General features: G+C 45.7%; 1 protein-coding gene across 1 annotated transcript in view; it reads left to right on the top strand.

The window, feature by feature from the left end:
- LOC144937768 (2-oxoglutarate dehydrogenase complex component E1-like) overlaps positions 1-13,022 on the top strand; it is a 38,014-nt gene extending 24,992 nt beyond the window's left edge. Inside the window, exons 10-23 of the mRNA XM_078865207.1 lie at positions 867-995; positions 1,989-2,168; positions 2,680-2,832; positions 3,402-3,504; positions 3,972-4,100; positions 4,592-4,742; positions 5,318-5,445; positions 6,478-6,656; positions 7,760-7,831; positions 9,563-9,688; positions 9,887-9,959; positions 11,305-11,468; positions 12,057-12,211; positions 12,745-13,022. Of these exons, the coding sequence (XP_078721333.1) occupies positions 867-995; positions 1,989-2,168; positions 2,680-2,832; positions 3,402-3,504; positions 3,972-4,100; positions 4,592-4,742; positions 5,318-5,445; positions 6,478-6,656; positions 7,760-7,831; positions 9,563-9,688; positions 9,887-9,959; positions 11,305-11,468; positions 12,057-12,211; positions 12,745-12,862 (1,860 nt within the window). The 3' untranslated portion in view covers positions 12,863-13,022. The remainder of the gene's footprint in view (positions 1-866; positions 996-1,988; positions 2,169-2,679; positions 2,833-3,401; positions 3,505-3,971; positions 4,101-4,591; positions 4,743-5,317; positions 5,446-6,477; positions 6,657-7,759; positions 7,832-9,562; positions 9,689-9,886; positions 9,960-11,304; positions 11,469-12,056; positions 12,212-12,744) is intronic.
- Positions 13,023-22,119: the final 9,097 nt, after the last annotated feature.

Below are 22,119 nucleotides of genomic sequence, written 5' to 3' on the forward strand. Positions count from 1 at the left end.
AGAGCTGTATCGCTTAGTGGGCCTTACCTTGAAAAATAAAAATTATTTAGTTTATTTTAGAGTTCATGACCCTGCTTTGGGTAGTGTGTTATCCCCTTGTACGTATCGGTTTTCTCTGGATGCTCTTTAGTTTTCTCCCACATGCATAATACTGCATTGAAACATGAATTGGCCAAGCATCTCTATATGTAGGCCCCTCCGAAATTATTATCTTTGGGAAAATGTGTTACTTTAATTACCGAGTGGCTCTGCATGGCCAGGTTTAATTGGGAAGCTATGCCAGCGCCTGACCAAGGCGAAAGCCAGCTCTGTGACCTGTTTTACCTTGCCATCACTCTCTATTCTCCCTCCGAATCCATCACCTGACTCAAGGTGTGGTTTGTCCTGATGCCTTGCCTCAAACCTCCGCATCACCACACCTCCGATTTTAATGATTGGTTATGTACGGTACGAAAGAAGAAGTTCAACATACATACAAACCGTACTTTGGTTTCTTAAAGAAGCAGCATGTTGTTGCGCTGAATATTATGTTGTATTGTGTTCTGGATAAATTATTTTGTGATGTAATGTATTGTGCTGCATTGTGCCCCACTGTTATGTGTTATGGATTATTGTATGGTATCGTCCTCTTATTCTGCCGTGTTGTATTGTGCTGTGTTGAATGCTGCATTGCAATACATTGAACTGCATTGTAATGTGCATTGTTCCATTGTGCTGTGTCGTTTCGTCTTGTATTGTGCTGTAACATATTGTATTGTGCAGATGTATCACGTGCTGCATTACATTGTCCTGTGTTGTTGCGCTGGAATGTATTGTGTCCAATCGTATTTTTCTGTTTTCATTGTGCTGCTGTGTTGTGCCCCCAGGTGATGTCTGTGCTCATCCACGGGGACGCTGCATTCGCGGGGCAGGGAGTCGTCTACGAGACGTTTCATCTGAGCGACCTGCCGGCGTACACCACCCACGGCACCATACACCTGGTCGTTAACAACCAGGTGTGATGTACTTACGGCTGTGCATGTCTGTGCAGATGTTGCGAAACTGCGGTGGTAGCGTAGTGGTTTAGCGCGCACTGCGCTACGAACCTGGCGACCAGACTTCGATTTCTGCTCGCGGCCGACGTCGGTGATCGATATCTGAACTGGTCCTGGGCCTTCCCGAGGGTGGACTCACCCTTGAATAAATGTCTGGTGCGGTGTGTAAATGTCAGTGCTGGGCAGACAAAGGTGGCTGGGTGTAGTGTTAGCCGCACCACCCCTTTGTGATCTGTGCCGGCCTTCATAGGTGCTCACTAGAGCACTTGGCAAAAACAATATTTATAGGCTACATGTGACAACTTTGTGTAAAAAATTCTTATTTTTATGCGTATGCTTTTTGGTATGTGTGCACATATGCAGTGAACGTGTATAAATTTACACGACGGCTGGCCAAACCACCCCCATATACAGACAGTGTTGGCCACATCACCCCTTTGGGTGCCTAGCCAACCTTCATAGGTGCTTGCTAACAATACTTGCCCCGATATACGTGCATGCGCGTGTATGCACATGTATTTGTTTGTGTTCATGCATGTTCGTGTACACATCGGTTTAATACGTGGGCTCTCGCGACCAATATTATACAAAATAAAGGTTATTTTGGTTAGATCACGTAAATATAAATGTCGTTTACCCACTGCCACTTTAAATATAGACCGAAACAGGAATACTTCTTCACAATTATGGCAAATCGCCTGATGAAGCTGGTTGTAATCACCAGCAAAACATCATTGTTGTGGGTTTACTCTCCAACACACCGGCGTGCTAAAGTAGTCGCTAATTGGCACGTTTTGTTCACGTAACAAACCTTACTAATTGGCCGTGTTGGCTGGTGGTGGTGGGATAACTGCACGTTTATATTTGGTGCACGCGCCTTAGCCCGTGTCTTTTTGTCAATGCGCTCGTACTCTCCTGTCCTCGCTGGCCTGCAATCGCCCTGGCCCGTCACAGATCGGCTTCACGACGGACCCGCGCTCATCGCGCTCGTCCCCGTACTGCACAGACGTGGCGCGCGTCGTCAATGCGCCCATCTTCCACGTGAACGCCGACGACCCCGAGGCCGTGACGCACGTGTGTCGCGTGGCGACCGAGTGGAGGAACACATTCCACAAGGACGTCGTCATCGACCTGGTGGGTCCGAGTGGCTCTGTCCCCCGCCAGTCCGCGGCGTACGTGGGGGGTGGAGCGGTGTTGCCCAGTGGTTTCGCGTGCTGCACTACGAAACCAACCGCCACGGCTAAAATCAATTAAAGAATGGAAGTAGCTGTTTATCTATTACAACTTTGACGAGGTAACGGTCAAAATGTTGGTTCGTGCATATGTGGTGTTTATCGTGGTGTGGGGAGCGCTGGTGTAACGGTTAGCGCAGTGCGCTACGAACCCAGCGACCCGAGTTCAATTCCTGCTCAAGGCCAACACCAGTGACGATTATTTGAACTGGTTATGGGCCTCCCCTAGGTCGACGGAGCCTCAAATGAGTACCTGGTGCAGTGTGTAAACATCGCCACTGGGGAGACAAAGGCGGCCGGGCGTGGTGTTGGCCACCAGGCCTCTCGTGTGCCATGCCGGTCTTCATAGGTGCTCGCTCAAAAGCACTTGCCCCAACAGTCTGTTAAGGCTTTGTCTTTGGTGTCGATCGCAGGTTGGCTACCGCCGGAATGGCCACAATGAAGTTGACGAGCCCATGTTCACGCAGCCGTTCATGTACAAGCGGGTCGCACGGCAGGTGCCTGTGCTCAAGCAATACTCTGACGCCCTCATCAAGGAAGGGGTCATCACGGGCCAGGAGTACAAGGTACCCGGGTTATGAGATCTTTGTTTTTTAGGAGTCACGTCTGGTTATGGGGGAAGATCTCAAATCCTAAGTCATTGCACCTCCCTGCATTTCCGTGAATTGCCACAATCCGGGGTCGCAAATATGATGCAAGACTTGATTATTTTACGTCTTGTGTGTTGTGTCTCATTTTGTAGTGTCTCCTTTGTACATTGTGTCTTGTTCTGTCAATGAACTTGAAGGTATATTTACTTCTAGTTGGCATACATTTCCATGCTAATTTCAAACACTTATATCTGTGCTTCATGAGCATAAGGTGAAAGTGCAGCTCTGCAATTGTTGCTCATGCCACTGCTGATGGAAGGATCCCTACTCATCCTGTTTAGAGCCCTGGGCCAGTGGTGGAAATTCCACATTAGCACGGCAAGGACTGATTTATCCATAAAATGTGGTATTCATTGTATTGTGTCCAGATGTTATGTTCTAAGGCAGTGTTAATGCCGACGGTGGTGAGAAAACTGCTCCTATGAAGTTAATCACCTCTGCTCTGCCTCTCTCCCTCCTCACTGTCTGGCATTGCTCGCCGACAGACAGCGGTGTCCAAATTCGACCAGATATGTGAAGATGCCTACGCCAGCTCCAAGGATGAGAAATTGCAACGGACAAGCCAGTGGATCGACTCTCCCTGGCACGGTATAGGACGCTGCTGAACAACCAGTGGCTTAATTTATTCATTGCTGTGCAGGGCCCTTACTAGAGGTGTCTAAAAATGCCAGTCACCATTACGACTGAAGTTAGCTCTAGTTGGCTGGATGTGATGGCGGACCCGAATAATCCCACTTTGGGGTCAACTCAGCCCTTTGTCTATGCAGAGACTGATCTCCGTCACGTTGATATGAAATTTTCAATGCTATGTCAGGGCTTCCAAAAAAACCTCGGTTCCACCCAAATGCTGCTTGAACTTGACGTGGATACCACATGTCACACACGTAATGGGCCCTATGTGAGTTACTGCATCCTAGCTGTAGAGTGTATAGGAGATGCAACTGTACTCGGGCCACCAAGTGAGAGGATCCCAGGCACTGGGCTACAAAGAGTGGATAGATTAACACCGCTGGCTTTGCCCCCACCCCTCCCCACGGTATGAATCTGCCTTGTAGGGTTTTTCGGGCCGGATGGTCGACCGCAGAGCATGTGGACCCCGCCGTCGGGCGTCCCCGAGGAAATCCTCGCTCACATAGGCAACGCCGCGAGTTCCGTGCCGGCTGCGGACTTCAACATCCACCCAGGTGAGCCAACCACGCCACTCGCCCCACTCACTCACTTGAGTTCGTTTATTCACAAATGCAGCTGCTCCACATGTATTGAACGATCGCCCCAATGCACACCCTGACCACTGAATTTGGTGTAAAGCAGAGCTCATGAAACGTCGTTCCTCAGTCTTGTGGAGTGGAAGTTTATGTGGTTAGGATGAGATGGAAGGGGACTCTGTGTCTGGTCTCCTGAAAGGAAGACGCACACCTGGGCGGCGTGCTCCAGCCTTCGCGTTGAGTGACCTGATTGAATTGAGGAATTTGAACATATGGAAGTGTCATTAGAGATCAATTAGTCACATGCTTGATCATAACCGGAGTGTTTTTTTTTTCATTTGTATGTGAGACACAAACCCAAAGTCACATCTAGAGAAGATCATAGCTGCCTGTCTTGTTTGTGAAACTGTGAAATAGGTAAAGCGGTACCCTTGTGCCCTCTGACCCCTGTCCGTCTCCCCACTCTCCAGGCCTAATGCGCGTGCTGCGTTCCCGCGCCGAGATGGTGAAGAACCGCACGGCCGACTGGGCGCTCGCAGAGTACATGGCGTTCGGCTCGCTGCTCAAGGAGGGCGTTCACGTGCGTCTGAGTGGCCAGGATGTGGAGAGGGGAACCTTCAGGTGAGGTGACCGGTGCCGAGTCCTGACAGATTGCCATCCAGAGGTGTGTTTGTACCCTGCATGATCCTGGAATGATTGCTGGTAGAGTTGTTGCCAACTATCACCCATAATTGCAACTACATCTCTCCTATTCTTAGATCTGTATACTGGCTCCCAGTTGGATCTTGGCTCGATTACTCTCCAAGATTAACCTTACTGTTTATAGGATCCTACATGGCTTTACCTGGCTGTGGTTATTGTGCATGTCTCGCAATCGTCAAGTCACGAGTTTATATCCCGAACAGGGTCTGGGCTCAGCTATTCAGCTCTGTGGGTAAACCTGAGAGAATGGCAGACATTCTACATTCCTATGAAGTGGGCCGGTGTCTCCATCGCATGCCCACTTAATATTCCCATGAAACGGTACATATTTTATTGACCTTGGAGGAATTGTGGGACAGCCTTCTAATTTTTTGTGTGAGGCACCCTGCCACCGTGCCAGTGCTGAATAAGCTAAATATTGTACGAGTAGCTCTTTGCAAAGCACATCCATCGACCCACATGTAACACTGCATAACATGTGTGTCCTCCTACAGCCATCGGCACCATGTGCTGCATGATCAAAACGTGGACAAGAAGACTCTGGTACCCATGAAAAATCTGTGGCCATCGCAAGCTCCCTACACTGTGTGCAACAGCTCCCTGTCCGAGTACGGGGTCCTAGGTATGGTGTGGTGATGCACGCACACACGTGTGCACACCACTACAACTGGTACAGCGAATCCAAATACCACGTTGCAATACTTGTTTGGTACGGATTAACTGCATCAGATTAAAGATGTAATAGTTTTTGAATTTGTTATACACTCAATCGTTTGTTCAGAAGCATGGTGGATCTCGTCCGTTCCTCCTTTAAATCAGTGAAGACAGCAGTGGCGGTTGTTTATAATGTGGTCAATGATTTTTGGGATTCGTGGACGCGGCTCGCAGGCCACACTATCTTTGATATGTCACTTGTGCATTGAAGATCCTCATTGCAATAGATTGCGTGATACGGGAACACAGTAGTTTTGATATCGTAGTTTCCATATGAGAAATTGTAAGAAATTCTCAACCTGCTAACAACTCTCTGGGGGTATGTAAAATGTGGACTACTTTGTGGAAAATCAACTACGGTTGTCATATAGAGAGGTCTGGTGCCCATCATAGAAATGTGGAATTTCCTTCACCGGCTCTGGGATGCCAAAGTAGGTAAACACCGATCCATACTTGTTTGAGTATAGAGTTACCACCTTCCAACTGTGAGTCCGAAAGCAATCGGTTCAAATTGCATTATAGAACATTAGGTTTGAATACTTTTTCAGCCTTAAAGCTTCAATGCTACTTCAGTGTCAATCTTGGTAGCACCCACAAGCCCAAGAGCGGTATATTTTCCGGATATCGACCTGGTGGTGGTACAACTACTCCTGAAATCCACCCCACCCCGACTACACCAATGACAGATGGCAGTGCTCTACCCCCTGCACTTATTTTGTCTGCACTTGGCTGTGGGAGAGGTTGGTGTTCACCAAATAGACATTCGGTGCGGCCAAACTGTCTTGGCGATGGTATTGATGACACGCTGTGATCACTAATGGTGACGGTGTGACGATAAATGATGTTGGATAATGGCGTTGGCAGCAGCCACCCATTAAAACGAACTGTGTTTGTCCAATCACTTGTCTGTGCGTGCACGTACGCACGGTGTCTCGCGCAGGTTTTGAGCTGGGCTTCGCCATGTCCAGCCCCCACGCGCTTGTGTGCTGGGAGGCACAGTTCGGTGACTTCAACAACATGGCGCAGTGCATCATCGACCAGTTCATCTCCTCGGGCCAGGCCAAGTGGCTGCGGCAGAATGGGATTGTCCTGCTACTACCCCATGGCATGGAGGGAATGGTACGGTCTTGGCACCTTGCAACAACTGGCAGAGCCATACCTATCTTTTTTATAGCAATCCCTCGGTGTTATATGCAGCATATGGACAGAAATGTTGAATGGAGTTCATCTCTGCTGGTGGCCCTTAACCGGCAATGGAATTTCCACTTTCCTTTGGTGGAGACTTCTTTATCTCTACCACCACCACTGTTGACTTCTCACAAAGGGGTACTCGGCTTTCATTTCGGATTTGGAACCTGAAATGCAGATTCAAATTCGCCCTGATTTCTCCTAATCCTATTGTAAATTAATAACAGGCATCGCGCATTAACGTCTGCACTGGGGAGACGAAAATGGCAGGGTGTGGAACTCTCCTCACCCCATCTTCTCATGCTCTTTTGGCTTTAATAGGTGCTCACTAACAGCATTTGTTGATTTGAGCTGCTTATAAAAAGGTCATAATTTGAAATAATCGTCGTGTGTTGATTTAGACCTTCTTCTATCCTGGGTCATTGCAATGAACACTTTTGTGGAAAGCCACGAGTGGTTGTTCTATAGACACATTGCTCCTTGGAATAAGAATATAGAATTCTGACCTTTGGCTCAGAGATACAAACTGAAATCAGCCCCACCCCAAGCTTGTTAGAGGATAAAAACACTTTTGACAATGGATTGTCAACAGCACTTGCATCTACAGGTTGTAAAGCTAAATGGAAGCTTGGGTATTGGCGTTTTGTTACTTCAGAAACCAGTGGCCTAAATTAATTTCCCTGGCTAACACAGTTAACAGCAGTAGCGAGTGATATCAGAGCTGGTGCGATGCCTTCCTAAGGCCAACTCAGCCTTCAAATGAGTGCCTGTGAGGTGTGTAAGCATCAGCACTGGGGAGACATACCGTGGCCTGATCATTAACGATCCCATTTTGTCTACAATATGTGCTCACCAACAGCCCTTGACCAACATGGGTTTGTGAAAGGCTGCACTGGAGATCTTTGCCTTTCTCTTGTATGTACATGCACCGTATGTGTTGTGTGTGAGTGTTAAGGGCAATGGTTACATAGTAGCAAACACACTCCATGAGTATTATTAATTTTCCCGTGTATGTGTGTGTGTGTGCCTTACAGGGTCCAGAGCACTCCTCTGCACGGCTGGAGCGGTTCCTCCAGATGTGCACCGACGACCCAGATGTCTTTCCGGTTCGGAATTGCAATCTTATCGTAAAAAAACAAACATTCATAATCCTTATAACCGACCGTGAGTTGAATAACCGTGCTCGAGCAATCGCAGATCGCACGGCGTACACCAGTCTTCATTGCCCGATTAATGTATTCATTAAATAACGTGTATACAAAACGTGAGTAAAATAAGGTGTTTTATAATTCGTAATTGGGGATAATTCGGCATGGCTGCATATGTACGGTTTCTTAATAATTCGCCATGAGCCGAATTGCCGTACCGAATGATCCAATTTCGGCACACACGTGGAGCGACGCCACATGCCACGACCAGAACACCGACTCGGTCCGGTGGCGGCACGCGTGGTGAGCGTGGTGAGCGTGGTGAGCGTGGTGAGCCTGTTGAGCGTGGTGAGCCTGGTGAGAGTGGTGAGAGTGGTGAGAGTGGTGAGAGTGGTGATCGTGGTGAGAGTGCTGAGTGTGGTGAGAGTGGTGAGCGTGGTCAGCGTGGTGAGTGTTAGTGCAGACCCTTCGCTTTGGACTTTACCTTGTTTATGTACTCTGTGCAAGCCAACCCTCTCAGACATGTCGTCTACACCTACATCAAGAAGTAATATAAAGAGACTGAAGTATGAATCCCTTAGTCTGCGAGACAAATCCAAAGTTTAGGATAGAATTCATGCAGGTGTGTGAAGAGTTTGGAAAACCAATTTTGGATAAAACATATTTTGGGGCAGGATAATTCGGCAAGGCCAGAGCCCCATACGTGTCGAATTAAGAAGGGTTTTCTGTTCTGTTAAACGGTGACATTAGCATTACCTGTGTGTGTGCACTTCCATCAACTAATTATTGACAAACTCCTAATAAATGCAACTCTCAACCCCTAACTTCACCCCCTCTGCCACCATCTTTGCACCAACGGTCGCCCAAATGCTCCTACATAGTTTTCCCGCCAAAACTTACTCCTTTTTTCACGCCAAATCTTAGTCTTGAGGGTTTTCTGTAGAAAATTATTGGGTATTTTTATTATTATATATATATATACCTCCTTCAAGGTGGGATGTTCTTTTCCCATGGAGTGTCTTTTGGAGTTGTTACCCATTGGGGTGTGATGCTGTCTGCCTAAAGCTGGCAGGACAATTTGGGATTTAAATATTGCAGAAATGCCAAAGTGTGCTTGTGGTGAACATGCCCGGTGATAAGTCAAATAACAATGTTAGCGAGAACCCATGACTAAGCGTTTAACTGGCGATCTTTTGATTGTGAGTTAAATGCCTCTTTTCGCGAAACAATGTCTGACATTAACTTTCATTATTCACCCAGGAAAGCCCCAGCTGAGTCTCAAAACTCATTTAAAGTGTCCTACTTGGGAAGTACGGTCAATTCTTTACCGAGCCAATTGTTTATTGGATTTGTTTTAATGTGGTTCTAAACCAGAGTAGCTGGAGAAAACCTAGAAAAACGTGAAGATGACACGAAACATTCCACAGAAATAGTTCAGCAGCCCACTTGTTGTGCCGCTGTCAACTTGCCGCATTGAAGTCCAGTAGGTTTGTAAATCTTGACACGTGTTGATCTCTACCCGATTCACAAGCCGTGCGCCACCGTACCCAGGGAAATAATACAGTTAAGTGAGATGGTAAGTGTGCGTCTCCATGCTCCATATCTTCTCGTGTGTGTGTATCTGCATGTGTGTCTCTCGTGTGTGTGTATCTGCACGCATGTTTGTTCCGTGCGCATTCTTGCTCGCAGAAAATTGGTGAGCACTTTGACGTGCGTCAGATCTTCGAGTCGAACTGGACGGTGGCGAACTGCTCGACGCCTGCCAACTACTTCCACATCCTCAGGAGGCAGATCCTCCTTCCCTTCCGCAAGCCGGTTTGTGACCCCAGAATAAATCAGCAGTCACTGCCCCTTCCGCCACTCCCCTCCCTGCTGATTTCGCGCAACTTCTATTCGACTAGCTACTGAACGGCATTTGCCACTTTCTACCTTTGGAGCTGTGTTTACATCACTGACGTAGTGTAACATTCAGCTTTCGCGTGCGCGTTCCCACGCTCTTTGTCATCTCCGCAGCTCATTCTGGCCACGCCCAAGTCGCTCCTGCGGCTGCCCGAGGCGCGTTCCAGTTTCGCCGACATGATGCCTGGTGCGTTCCAAACACCGGCACCGGCATCGCAGTCAAACACGTGCAGGGGGGGGGGGGGTGGTGAACTTGTGAGTGGTGCATGCATAGAATGCGGGTTTTGTTTATTTTTTTTATCCGTCTACAATGGACCATTGTCTGATGGCAAACAGCAATCCGCATCGTATGAAGGTATTACGTGTGAAAATGCAAAAGTTATCACAGGTCAAACTTACTTTAAAGCAGATTGTATTTTTTTTATCCATTGATGGAGCCAATTTTATTATTATTGAAGTCTAAACTCATTAGACTACATGAAAATAAGTATCTAATGTAAATACGAGACTTGTGAAACTAGTTCTTCCATGAAACTGACATAACCCATTAGCTCTGGTTATCATAAAAAAACCTTTTTCCAACTAACCTATGCAAACTATAATGACCAACGTGTTGAGGTATGATCAAGACATCCCCATGGTGACAGTGTGGGGGGACCTTCATCCAGCAGTGGATTAACAAAGGCCTGTACATTACTATTAACCCAGTCTTAAAACAAAACTCATGAAGGGCATAGGAATTGGCCCTGATCAGAACAGAGTTAAGCTTTACTGATATTGGTTGGAGATGGCATGCTACAGTGCGTTACCTTGAAATGCAGGGCACACATACAGAATTACTGTGGTTTGAAAAACGAGTTTCATGAACACAGCATTGCACGATTCCGGAGCAGGAGATGAGACAAATTCACACATAACAACAAGAGAGAGCCCTCCTCATTTACTTGGGCTTTCTGGTTGAAAAGAGATCATCCTCAAGATAACATTTTAAATGTGTAAGTAATACACAAGCACACATCATGCCAGGTCACCATTAACACTGCCATAGGACAGAAAAATATTAAGTAATCTAACATTTCAGACAAAGTCTGCTTGTTAAGCTAAAACCCTGCCAGTGGCCTGTTAAATCAGCAACACCTCATTAAACTTAGACCAGAGGGGGAACGGTGGCACAGTGTAATATAGGTGTTTTGGGTTAGATCGCTTAAGTATAAATGTGTCGTTATTTACACGATCTAACCCAAAAAAACGATATTATGGATGGTTATTGGTTGCGAAAGCCTACGTGTTAAACTGGTGGCACAGTGGTTCGTGCACCGCATTCAACTCGAGGGCCTCGATTCAATTCCTGTCCAAAGTTAACGTTAGTGGCGAGTGGTATCTCAACCGGTTCTGGACGCTCACCACCTTCACCAACCCAAAACTGACTAGCGCGTTCTGAAGCCTCGCCAAGACAACCTTCATCACCTATGCCAGGTATCTAGACTCTCCTTGTGCTGCCCACCCACCACCTCCCCCCGTCCGCCCGGCAGGGACGTCGTTCCGGCGCGTGATCCCGGAGGAGGGCCCCGCGGCAAAGGACCCTGGAGCGGTGCGGCGACTCATCTTCTGCTGCGGCAAGGTTTACTACGACCTGGCGCGCGAGCGAGACGCGCGGGGCATGCAGGGCCTCGTGGCGATCTGCCGCCTGGAGCAGGTGGGTCTCGCCACTCACTCTCTCCTGGCACCTGTGGACATTACCGCTCTGTCTGTGCGGCAAGCTGTCAGACGGTCAAGCAGTGAGAGAGTCTGCCCTGCGAAGCAGCTTTTAGTAGAGCAGCAAGGTTGCCATTCATGAGATAATTTATTTTTACAATTTTATATCCTAGTGGTCTAGATTCAATGAATGACGACAGTAGGCTCGTGTCTGAGATCAGCAGCAATGCTCAAAAGCCAAGTTCAAATGTCCTGCCCAAAGAGCAATGACATGCAATGACAGGGTGTTGAGTTTGCACCCTGAGAAAGTCACCAAGAGGAAGAGCTGAAGTCAGATTGCAGCGTTGCGCCTGTAAGGGTGTAAATGTAGGGGCAGGCGTCAACTTTGCAAGAGTTGCAGGATTCGGCAGAAGAAAGGAAAAGTGGTGGTGGAATGTGGTGAGAGTGGACGGTATTGGCTGTGTTGACAACATCTGCCTGATCTTTCAGCTGAGACTATCAACATTTAGTGTGGCATGCATCACCAATGTTGCATCCTCATGTTGCTGTGTAGTTACATTGTTGATGGGTTTGTACTTCATGTCCGCAGCTGTCTCCGTTCCCACATGACCTGGTGCGCGACGAGGCACTTCGCTACCCGGCGGCCGAACTCGTTTGGTGCCAGGAGGAACACAAGAACCAGGGCTTCTTTGCGCATGTGCACCCACGTGTACGCACGGCCATCTCCCAGTCACGCCCACTCTGGTACGTCGCCCTCTGCCGTGTCCCACGCACTCTCCCTGTGCCCCACGCACTCTCCCTGTGCCCCACGCACTCTCCCTGTGCCCCGACCCCACCCCCCCCACCTCCCACCTAGACGCATTAGGTTGTGTCACTGTCATATTCAGCTATTTGAACTGGTGGTCTAGACAAGGCTGAGAGGATTATACATGCATCGTAATGGCCACAAGCTCTGCTGATAACAGCCCGCGATGGAAATTTCACATTCCTATGGTAGGAACCAGTCTCTCCAGAGGAAAAATTCTCAAACTGATAATGATTACAGAGGGTCAATAACGTTCATGTATGTATGTTGAACTTCTTTCACACCATATGTAGCCAACCGTGCTAATCGGAGGTGCGGGGGAGGACAACAAACCAAACACAAATAGCAGTTCTATGGCTGTGTAACATACAAGTTGAACTCTTCTTCCTTTGCACCACCATTACCGCCACCTAATCTACCACCAACCTTCTCCCGACCTCTTCAAATCCCTCCCCTCCCTAAACCATGACAGGTACGTGGGCCGTGACGCAGCATCTGCCCCGGCCACAGGGAACAAGTACTTGCACAACATGGAGTCGGAGCGCTTCTTGACAAAGGCGTTCCACCTGGACGCCTTCAAGGGCATCTAGGATGCGACTCTACGCCCTTTGCGCATACGCGCACACATGTACACGTGTCCGTGTGTGTGTGAGCAACGATGCAATGTAGCTGTGCTTAGAGAAGCCTAATGATGAGAAGCTTTGTAGAAGAGCTTCCGAGGGGGAAGACCCGTAGAAGAACCTCATTAAGAAGCATCATTTTAACGGGCGTCAAATGACATTTTTACAGGTCCTGTGAGAGAAGAAGCCTCATTTAGACTGTGTATGTGTCGCTTAGAGGAGCCATAGTACAGAGATGCGTCGATGAGCCTCGTTGACATCTCTTGTAAGAACCTCGTGGAATCATAGCCTTTCGAGAAACCCTCTAATGCCTCGTATACAGAAGGCTCTTAGAGAACCTGAGAAGAGCGTTATAGGTGGGCATTAGTCACCATGGTGAGTGCGTGCGTGCGTAGGTACTTTGTTGTGACCCTACCATTAGTTTGATTAACTCGGTCGCTTATTGTGCAAATGTGGCAATTGGGATATGTACCCACTACAGGTCCCGTGAAGGTCAACTCAAGCTGAATGTACTTGCGTGAGCAGATCACCATCTGAATGTAGTGTGCAGTGAAAACTTCAGACGGGTAAATCTCCAACAATAGTAACTTCTATTGAATTTGGGATCACAAAATCCCGTGAATAGTATTTTTGCATAGTGTTCAAACTCGACACTATTTTACTCGTTGTTTAGGCTTTATTGAAAGTGGCATAGCTCACCGCACATTCTTTCTGTGATGCACAATATTTTACTGGCGGACCTCGAACTGAAGACCTCTGGGAGTTTACATGTGAAAAAAAGTTAGCTCCTTGCTTGCCTGAGAAGGAAGACGCTTTGACTTGGAATGTTTATTTGAACAGTGCAATGTAAATTCAGTATGGTAGATGTGATGAGCAATATGTTTAAAATAGTGTGCATTCCTTTAATTGCTGCCTTCATTCGCTAACCCTACGCTTAGAATGAACAGCGTTGGCTCGTGCAATGCGTGTAATAACAACCATCTTTTGCTCGAAGACTAACCCAATCTTTGATTGTAACATAAACCATAGCTCTAATGCACAATAATCTTTATTAATTTATTATGCTATTGTAAATTAATATTAAGTGACATTTTTGAATGTCAAAGTGTGCTTAAGATATAGTAGTTTTAGCTTCAATACTAAACCTTGTCTTTACAAAAACACATTTAATCAATATCTAAACGACATCCTTAAATGCTAACCAGAAACAAGGAGACGAGCAAATACATACAGACAAGGGGACACGGCCACACGGAGACACAAGTGGTTACCTCTGTCGACCCTGTCTTCTGGCGAAATGCTACATAGAGTTTGTGGGGTTGCCAGAGGTTGATCGAGGAGTCTGTGTGTGTCTTCTCGGCCACAGCTGTGCGAGAAGTGGAGCCCTCTAAAGGAACATCTGCACCGGTTTGAAACATTCAGGCTAATCCTGTCCACGATCTATCCTGGGTTTAACCATACTGGATTGTGCGAGGACCTCAGATCCTTGAAAGATCTGGACTGTCCCATCAGGTGAGCTCTAGCATGCGAGGCTGCTTTGGCTGGGTCATGTAATCCACATGCCCAGCCACCGCATGTCCAAGCAGCTTCTGTTTGGCTGGACAGATAGGGCTAAATGGGCGCGGAACGGACTAGAAAGGAGATGGAGTGATGTGATACAGAATGATGTGGAGCTGAATGAACTTGCCGATGACTGGTACCAGCAGTGTCAAGATCGGCCTCTGAGGAGGAGGTTCGTTAAGGACACTGCTGGGGAATTGGAGGCAGTCACCCTCCAGAAAGAACAAAGGGTAGAGGAACGACGCTCATGAGCAGTACTGGGTGGATAAAATACAAAAAGTTGGCAGTGGGGAAGCACGGTGCATCTGCCAGTCATCTCAGTCAACCCATGGCACCTGGGTCTCTTGTGACCTGCCTGCGGGCCTTCGACACTTCACGTGGAACGTGGTGACGTTACCGCCACTCAGTGTGGTGAACAGCGGCTGTGTATGTGTTGTTGAGAGGGGAGCAGCCATTGTTAACCTGTACAGATTCTTTACAAGTTATTTCTCATGTGCGCCATAACCATAATGACATCACCATCATAACATCATCTCATGCATCATCACCACCATACTCTTTGATTGCTTGTGTTGCGATCGAAACATCGTGATTTAATTTATTTTATTTTATACCTACGTGACTTTACCGAAAGAACCAAAGAGTATGGATCCGTGCAGTCACGAAAACTTCAAATCTAGGTTGACATCACCATCATAACAAGAGTTGCCACCTCATGCACAGACTTTTCTCAATCAGCCCAGGTCTAAAAAGACTGATCAGTCGAATACGCTATTAAAGTTCAACATACTACCACCAGATTTCTGCACTCTTCAATTTCTGCCACCCACAATTGCCAATTCGCAGACTTGGTCAACCGCAGACAGACCCTTGTAACATCATCATCCCCATCATAGTCATCATCTTTTAATTACTGTATGTCTCTCATGTTGGAACATATAAAAGTTGTCGCTTGGCTTAATATTATACATGTATTTTGATTGCAAGGTGTTATGGTTCTCGGGACAACACAGATGTCGCTAACATGCAGGTTGTTGAGTCTCACATTTGGGACATATTTGCTTTACAGAATGTACAAAAATTATGCTGTCTTCTAATATATAAAATAACGTATTATATCATTATTTGTGATAAATAACTATCAGGCCTGGTGGCACTGTTGCAAGGTGCCTGACAAAAATCGGTAAAGCTGAAAGTTTAAATTCTAGTCAGGGGTGAACATAGCCCATCATTTGTCTGGTATCCATAAATTAGCTAGAACTTAGTTGTCAAGAGTAGTTGCCTAAGGAAAGACTGACTCTCTACGTATGCGAATGTTGAAATCACACATGGGCCACCTGTATCGCCGAGCACTGCCCCATGCTAGCTTTCACAGGGAGACACTTTGTTTATATTATCTCTTAACATGCAATATGCGATGTCAAACAAATTGGGTGGCTCTGAAGAGCGTGGTCGGTACAGGGAGACAGTCCCTGTTGTCAAGCCTTTTCATGCAGTTGAGACCGCCGTTGTGATTGCCTGAGCTGGGGAAATGAAAGCAGGGCAGGAAGGTGATCGCCAACTGAAGTAGCAGCTTTGGGAATCCTCAGGTAGTTGACCAGAACAACTTTACTGGGAGACATGGTTGTATAATATAAAAAAATATTTTTTTGGTTTATTGAAAGTTGCAAAAATTGCGTGTTATATATGGATTATTTTGACCCGATTGCACCTCAATTGTGTTACCAGCATTGTGAGCAAAGAAAATATCTAAAAGCACGCGGCAGGACAGATGTTGCCACGTTCACAACATGCCTGGAGAGATGACTGTAACCAATTGCAAAGTGTTTTCGATGGCCTGTTGAGGCACGTTATAGACTGTGCACATTAAAGGAGTGATGGGGATCATTCAATATCCGTCTGCCGATTAGGCCGACAGATCGTGATTTGCACTGGAAAGAAGTGCAATTAGAATGGTATTTTGTTTACGATATGATTTGTGCATTCTCTAGTCAATGGGCTGAGACTTTAAAATGCAATACAGGACCCAAACCCAGGATCTGACTGGTGCCTTCCCATTTTCCTGAGCTACTGAGCTACATTAAATATTTATGCGGTAATAGAATTTTAAAAATCCAATGGGAGCTGACTCAACCAATCATTCCACTGTGGTCTGTACATTAGGTACTAGATATGTTTTCCCGAGTTTCGGATTAGTCCCAAAAATCAAGCCTCGTGAAATATTGCTCAATTTTTTATTGTATCCTAAAACTGGAAATGTCACTACTATAACATCACTTGTGTTTTCTCGCCAAAAGAGGGCATTACTAGTCTCACAAAGAAACTTTAGATTTATACAAAATGAAAATTATCTGAAAATATACTCGAATTTTGTGGAAAGTCAATCTCATACAAAGTGCTGGAACATATAAGACCTTGCACAGTTATTAATGGCCCAGTTCTGCTTATATATTAAATGGATAACAGTGCACAGAGCTGTGGTACTAGACAATTTATAAAATTGTTCTTCTGAAGTAGAAAAAAAAATGTCAGCAGTATTTCTGCGTAAGCGAATGGCATCTCTTGAATTTACTTTACAGAAATCTTACGTGAAGGTTACATTGCATATTCTTGGTCGTAAATTTAACCTGTTTGGAATTTTGATTTAAAGCTTAGTAACGCGACAATGTGTTCAGCATCACCTTTAATCACCGAAATAGAAATTCTGCGATTTGATCATGCATTTCACTTTGCGCTTTGAAAAACTACCTTTGTTCGGTTAGTTTTGCAAGGTAGTGATCATGGTTTTATTTGGAAATATATGACATTTATATTGAGCTATTTATGTGGGTATTTTAAGAAGTTAAACAAGCTATGATTACTTTGCCAAAGTATGTTGGGCAACATTGTTTTAAATTTAAATGTATAACCTCATAATCATGGTGACATCTTTTAATCACTTGAAAATTCTGTGACGTTTTGTTTTAAATACATTGTTTTAAATAAACGTATACAGCCTCGTCGTTCATAGTCAATTTTTGTTTCTATTTCTACTTATAAACACAGAGGATTGAGTTCAATGAATTTGTCTTAAGTTTATTTATAATTTTATTCAGAGACTTTTTTAATGAGGACATTTGGAAGTGCATGTTAGAAGAGAAAACATAAGCAGCTGATTTGAAGGGAAGCTAAAACAAGTACTGAAAGTTTACAGTTATTTCACTGGAAGAGAGGAAGGACTACAGCAACCACACGCATCGACATCATCCTCTACGAGGATAGATTATGCAGATGTGAATACTGCAATCCCAGGTGAAGAAAGTAGATCTTGGTGTCTGGCAGGGACGTGCGGGCAGGGGAGGCAGAGCCTCTCACCTGTCGTACTCCAATGAAAATAGCTGTTACGAAAAGTAATAAAAAGAATACTCAAATAAAATAAATATTAAGATTTTTCCACTGATCTGTGTTATAAATGTCATTTCTGTACGATTCCAATAATTTTTATAGTCAAAATCGCCAAATTTGCGGAGCTCCGCTGCAAATACAGGAAGAGACGAGAGGTGAGGCAGCGACGAGCTCAGCCTCCCCTCTGATTGTGCAACCCCTCAGTAACTGGATGGAGTGTGGGCAATAAGCGCGTGCCTGCTACTATCTGTGTGTCACCAATGTAATGTTTGTAGACCCCTTCATTTCATGTCCTCGGCTTCCATACTCCAGGTAACTTATTTCACGTATGTGTATGTAGATATTTAGGTGTGCTGGTCTCGTCATGAAACTGCAATGAAAAAGCACCAGGGGAGGCAGCTATCACATCTGCCTCACTGAGGGGGACGTGTCTAACACGCCCCCCTCAGTAAGGACGCCCCCCTCAGTGAGGCCACGCCCCCCTCTGTGTGAATCTGGCTCTGACACGAGCCAGTGCCTCCCCAGCCATTGACCTCACCGCACGTCACTGGTCTCTGGTGTGTCTTGACTCTGGATGATATTTCATTCTGAATACAGAAATGCCCCAAAGAGTGTCAACATTGGAATGGCCCATTTTGAGAAATTTGAAGCGGTCATTCAAAACCAAATGAGATATTTTGTGCAAATGGTCTATTGGAATGATACACACTTTTTGGTAATACTATTGGGTCTCGAGCTTGACATCGCTTCGGGCCCTAGCAAGTCATAATCCAGCGCTGGTGCAGGGACTCCAGCAGTTGCAGTGCCGTTTATCATGGTCTCCAGATTTGATGGAACTCTTTCAAGAGTTATTCTGTTTCTGATTGCCAACATGGATTATAGCTTTTCCGATACCACATTGGAATGACGTCACGCAATTCTGGACGATTCTTGACCCCCCTCGTCACACGGCGTCACAAAAAGTCAACCCCCCCTCAAATATGACATCACAAAGCTCTGCGCCCCCCCCCCCCCAAAACCATAATTTTATTTTGAAAATAAAACATGCTTCAAATCGCTTTAAACTATTGTCATGGTAGCGCGTTTAATGTTGCGCTGCACTCTGATGTAGGAAAAAACATTAAAAAGTATATTTAATTAGGTACAATGTGTTTATTTAAAAATTGCGCATTTTGATGTGGAGTCTCATTTCTCACCCCCCCCCCGTCACACATCGTCACAAATGTCTGCCCCCCCCCCCCCCCGTAGATGCGTGAAGTCATTTATGGACGACCCCTTGGCTCCATGTTCTGCAATTGGGCTCCGGTTTATTTTTCATGGCCAGGCTAGTTGGCCTTCCGAACGTGTTTCAATGCGGTCATGGTTTTGAGGTTACAAGCGGTTTCAGTATTCAAATATACGTAACTGCTGTTGTGTTGGTTGTTTGGAAAATTGCCAAAAATTGTTAGCGAAGCAGTTCGTGGCTCTGCGTTCTTGTCCTGTGAGATGAAGCATCCGTTGGGGGTTCTAGTCCTTATTCTATCGGGCTGAGTGAAATATTCCCGGCTGTGTTCGTATCGAAGGAACGTGTCTTGTGCAGACGACCATTCCTCGAGCTTCTCTCCGGCTTCCTCATGTTCCGAGCAGCCCTATTATGTGTGGTGCCCATTGAAGTCACCCACGTCTACAGCCAGGCGTGTGGCTGCTGGCAGTGGTGGTGATGGCCATCCTTTATTATTTTGGGGGCTTATACTCATTGTTGACCGTGAAATGACCAACTGGTGATGGTTGTCGCCGATGTGGCAGTGGACTTGAGAGCACATCCTTTAGGCCATGCCTGGTGAAGGTAGTGAGGCCATGTTTAGGGTGGTAGATGGCAGTATCAAGGGTGCAAGCCATTTATCTTGTCATTTCACATCCGCGTGCTCTACTTCGTGTGCGTATTCTCTAAGGCGATTACTTCAATGTCATCTTCCCTTCGGGGCCGTCCTTATATGACGTCACGCGACCCCCCCCCCCACCCCCCTTCGTCACACGGCGTGACAAAAAGTCAGACCCCCCCTCAAATATGACGTCACAAAGCTCTGCCCCCCCCCAAATAAAACATGCTTCAAATCGCTTTAAACTATTGTCCTTGTAGTGCGTATTTAATGTGGCGCTGCACTGATGTTGTCGGAGAAAATATTTATTAAAATGTCTATTTAAGTTGAACGTGTTGTCTATATTTATTTAAAGTTGCGCATTTTGATGTGACGTCACATTTCTGAACCCCCCCCCCTCGTCACACATCGTCACAAATGCCTGACCCCCCCCCCCCCCCCCAGGTGCGTGACGTCATTCATGGACGGACCCTAAATATAGAAACGTTTTACAGTAGGATACCTATTTTAAATAATGTGATTATCTGGCGTTTTTGAAAATCCGAATCCGTCGGATAATTATCGATGATCTAATGTGGTTGTGCTTAATATACAAACACAAACAACATGCAACAGGTGGGCTGTGAAAAGGCTTCCGCCTCCCACTCATTTTCAGCAAAAGTAGGGCACAGAGGAGCAAAGGGGAACCCTCTGCCTCGATGACTCGTGGGTGGAAGGGAAGGGGTCACGTGGCACGCCCGCACTTGCGAGTCTTGAAAGTTGATGGTATGGACGGAGCGTGTCACGTGACGCACGTTTATGGGACTGGACACCTTTATTAATGTATCAATGCATTTATTTGAAAGTAGTTCACATTTAAGATTAATGCATTCATTAAATGCACCCGCGGATTCCTAATGTGAGGGACAAAGCGAATCGCTGCCCTCCCCCCAAATTTAGAAGTCAAAATCTGCCTATGGATATAAGTTAGAGTTGAATGTTCTGTTTAAAATCACGGTATTTAAGATATTAAATATTCGGATTTATGCTATTACTGTTCTTACATAGTAATGTTTATGTATTATATAGTTTTAGCCCATCCGGGTCTTTAAGTTGCGTCCAAGTCCCACTTCTTTAGTTGAATAGAAAAACAATTAAGGTTATCAGCTTTGACTCATGGATTACACTCATGATCAAATCGCAAGTGCACAGAGCACGTTGGCATGCGGAAACATAAATACTCCAAATATTGTTTTCTTTTAAAATAAAAACATAAATACTCCAAATATTGTTTTCTTTTAAAATAAAAAGACGTAATTCCTTCACTATGTGTGTACATATTTAAGGGTTGAAGGTCAGCAGTAGCTGCAAGCCAAACTGACAAACTTAGATTCAATGGAAATACCCATAACCAGAATACTCTAGTCAAATTAAGATAACCTTTCAATGCTTGTAGATTTACAGGTTGAATAGCAGAAGTGTTAAATGGTCGTCATTGATCGAACTTGTTATTATGGACAGGAAATTAATAAAACAGAAGTGTCCAAAGCTTGATTCGGCCAAGCCATTTTAGTATTTTGCATGTGGAAGATAACTATCATTAGTTTTATCATCATGGGACCTCCTTTGCCAGTACCAAAATATGAGAATAGGTTTTCCCCTTTTTCTGGCAACAAAACAGGTGTTAAGATGTTAAAACACCAAACTGAAACCAATTACAAGGAATCATGTCTGCATCAACCACAATACTTGTGGTCAGAATGCAAACAAAAAACATGCTCTGACAATATATGCATTGTCTTTGACACTGATTGGTCCACACCAGAGACAGCTTTCTTTCGAGCCTAGTTTCTTTTTTCTTTCGACCGTAACGAGAGTCCGTTTGTGACTGTGGTGCGACATCTTGGACTGTGCAACATCGTGAACGACTGCCCAATCAGACCACTGAATGGCAATCTGAAACAAATACATGCGGCTACTCCTTCAGCAGTCGAATGGATATCAAATCTCGACATCAATTTGTAATCTGTTGCAAACTCCAAAAATGGCATACGAAAGAATGACCGGGATGGAAACCACGACCTTCCTGTATACCAGGCGAGGGAATTAACACCTCACCACCGTGGTGCCCCCAACAGTACCCTGCTTAAAACCCACGGACACCCCGGTGTAGGATTCGAGTTCGCTTGTTGGGGTTACTTCATCTTCCTTTACTCCGCGTGCCCCCCCCACCCAATCCCATCTGACCGTACGCTGTTCCTTCCCCTGTTTTTTTTTCTTCCCCATAAAAAAAATACTTCTGGGGGAAAGAAAAAAATCCCCACGGATACTCGAGTTAATTAAAGTAACCAGCAGCAAACCCACGTGACTCGGCATCGCTTGTAACAAAGTCTAAAGCTTGAAAATCTCAATGTGAAAGGCGGTTGTAAGGCTTACAAAAAAACA

The sequence above is a fragment of the Lampetra fluviatilis genome, chromosome 20, assembly GCF_964198595.1.
Source record: "Lampetra fluviatilis chromosome 20, kcLamFluv1.1, whole genome shotgun sequence".
Lineage (NCBI taxonomy): Eukaryota > Metazoa > Chordata > Hyperoartia > Petromyzontiformes > Petromyzontidae > Lampetra > Lampetra fluviatilis.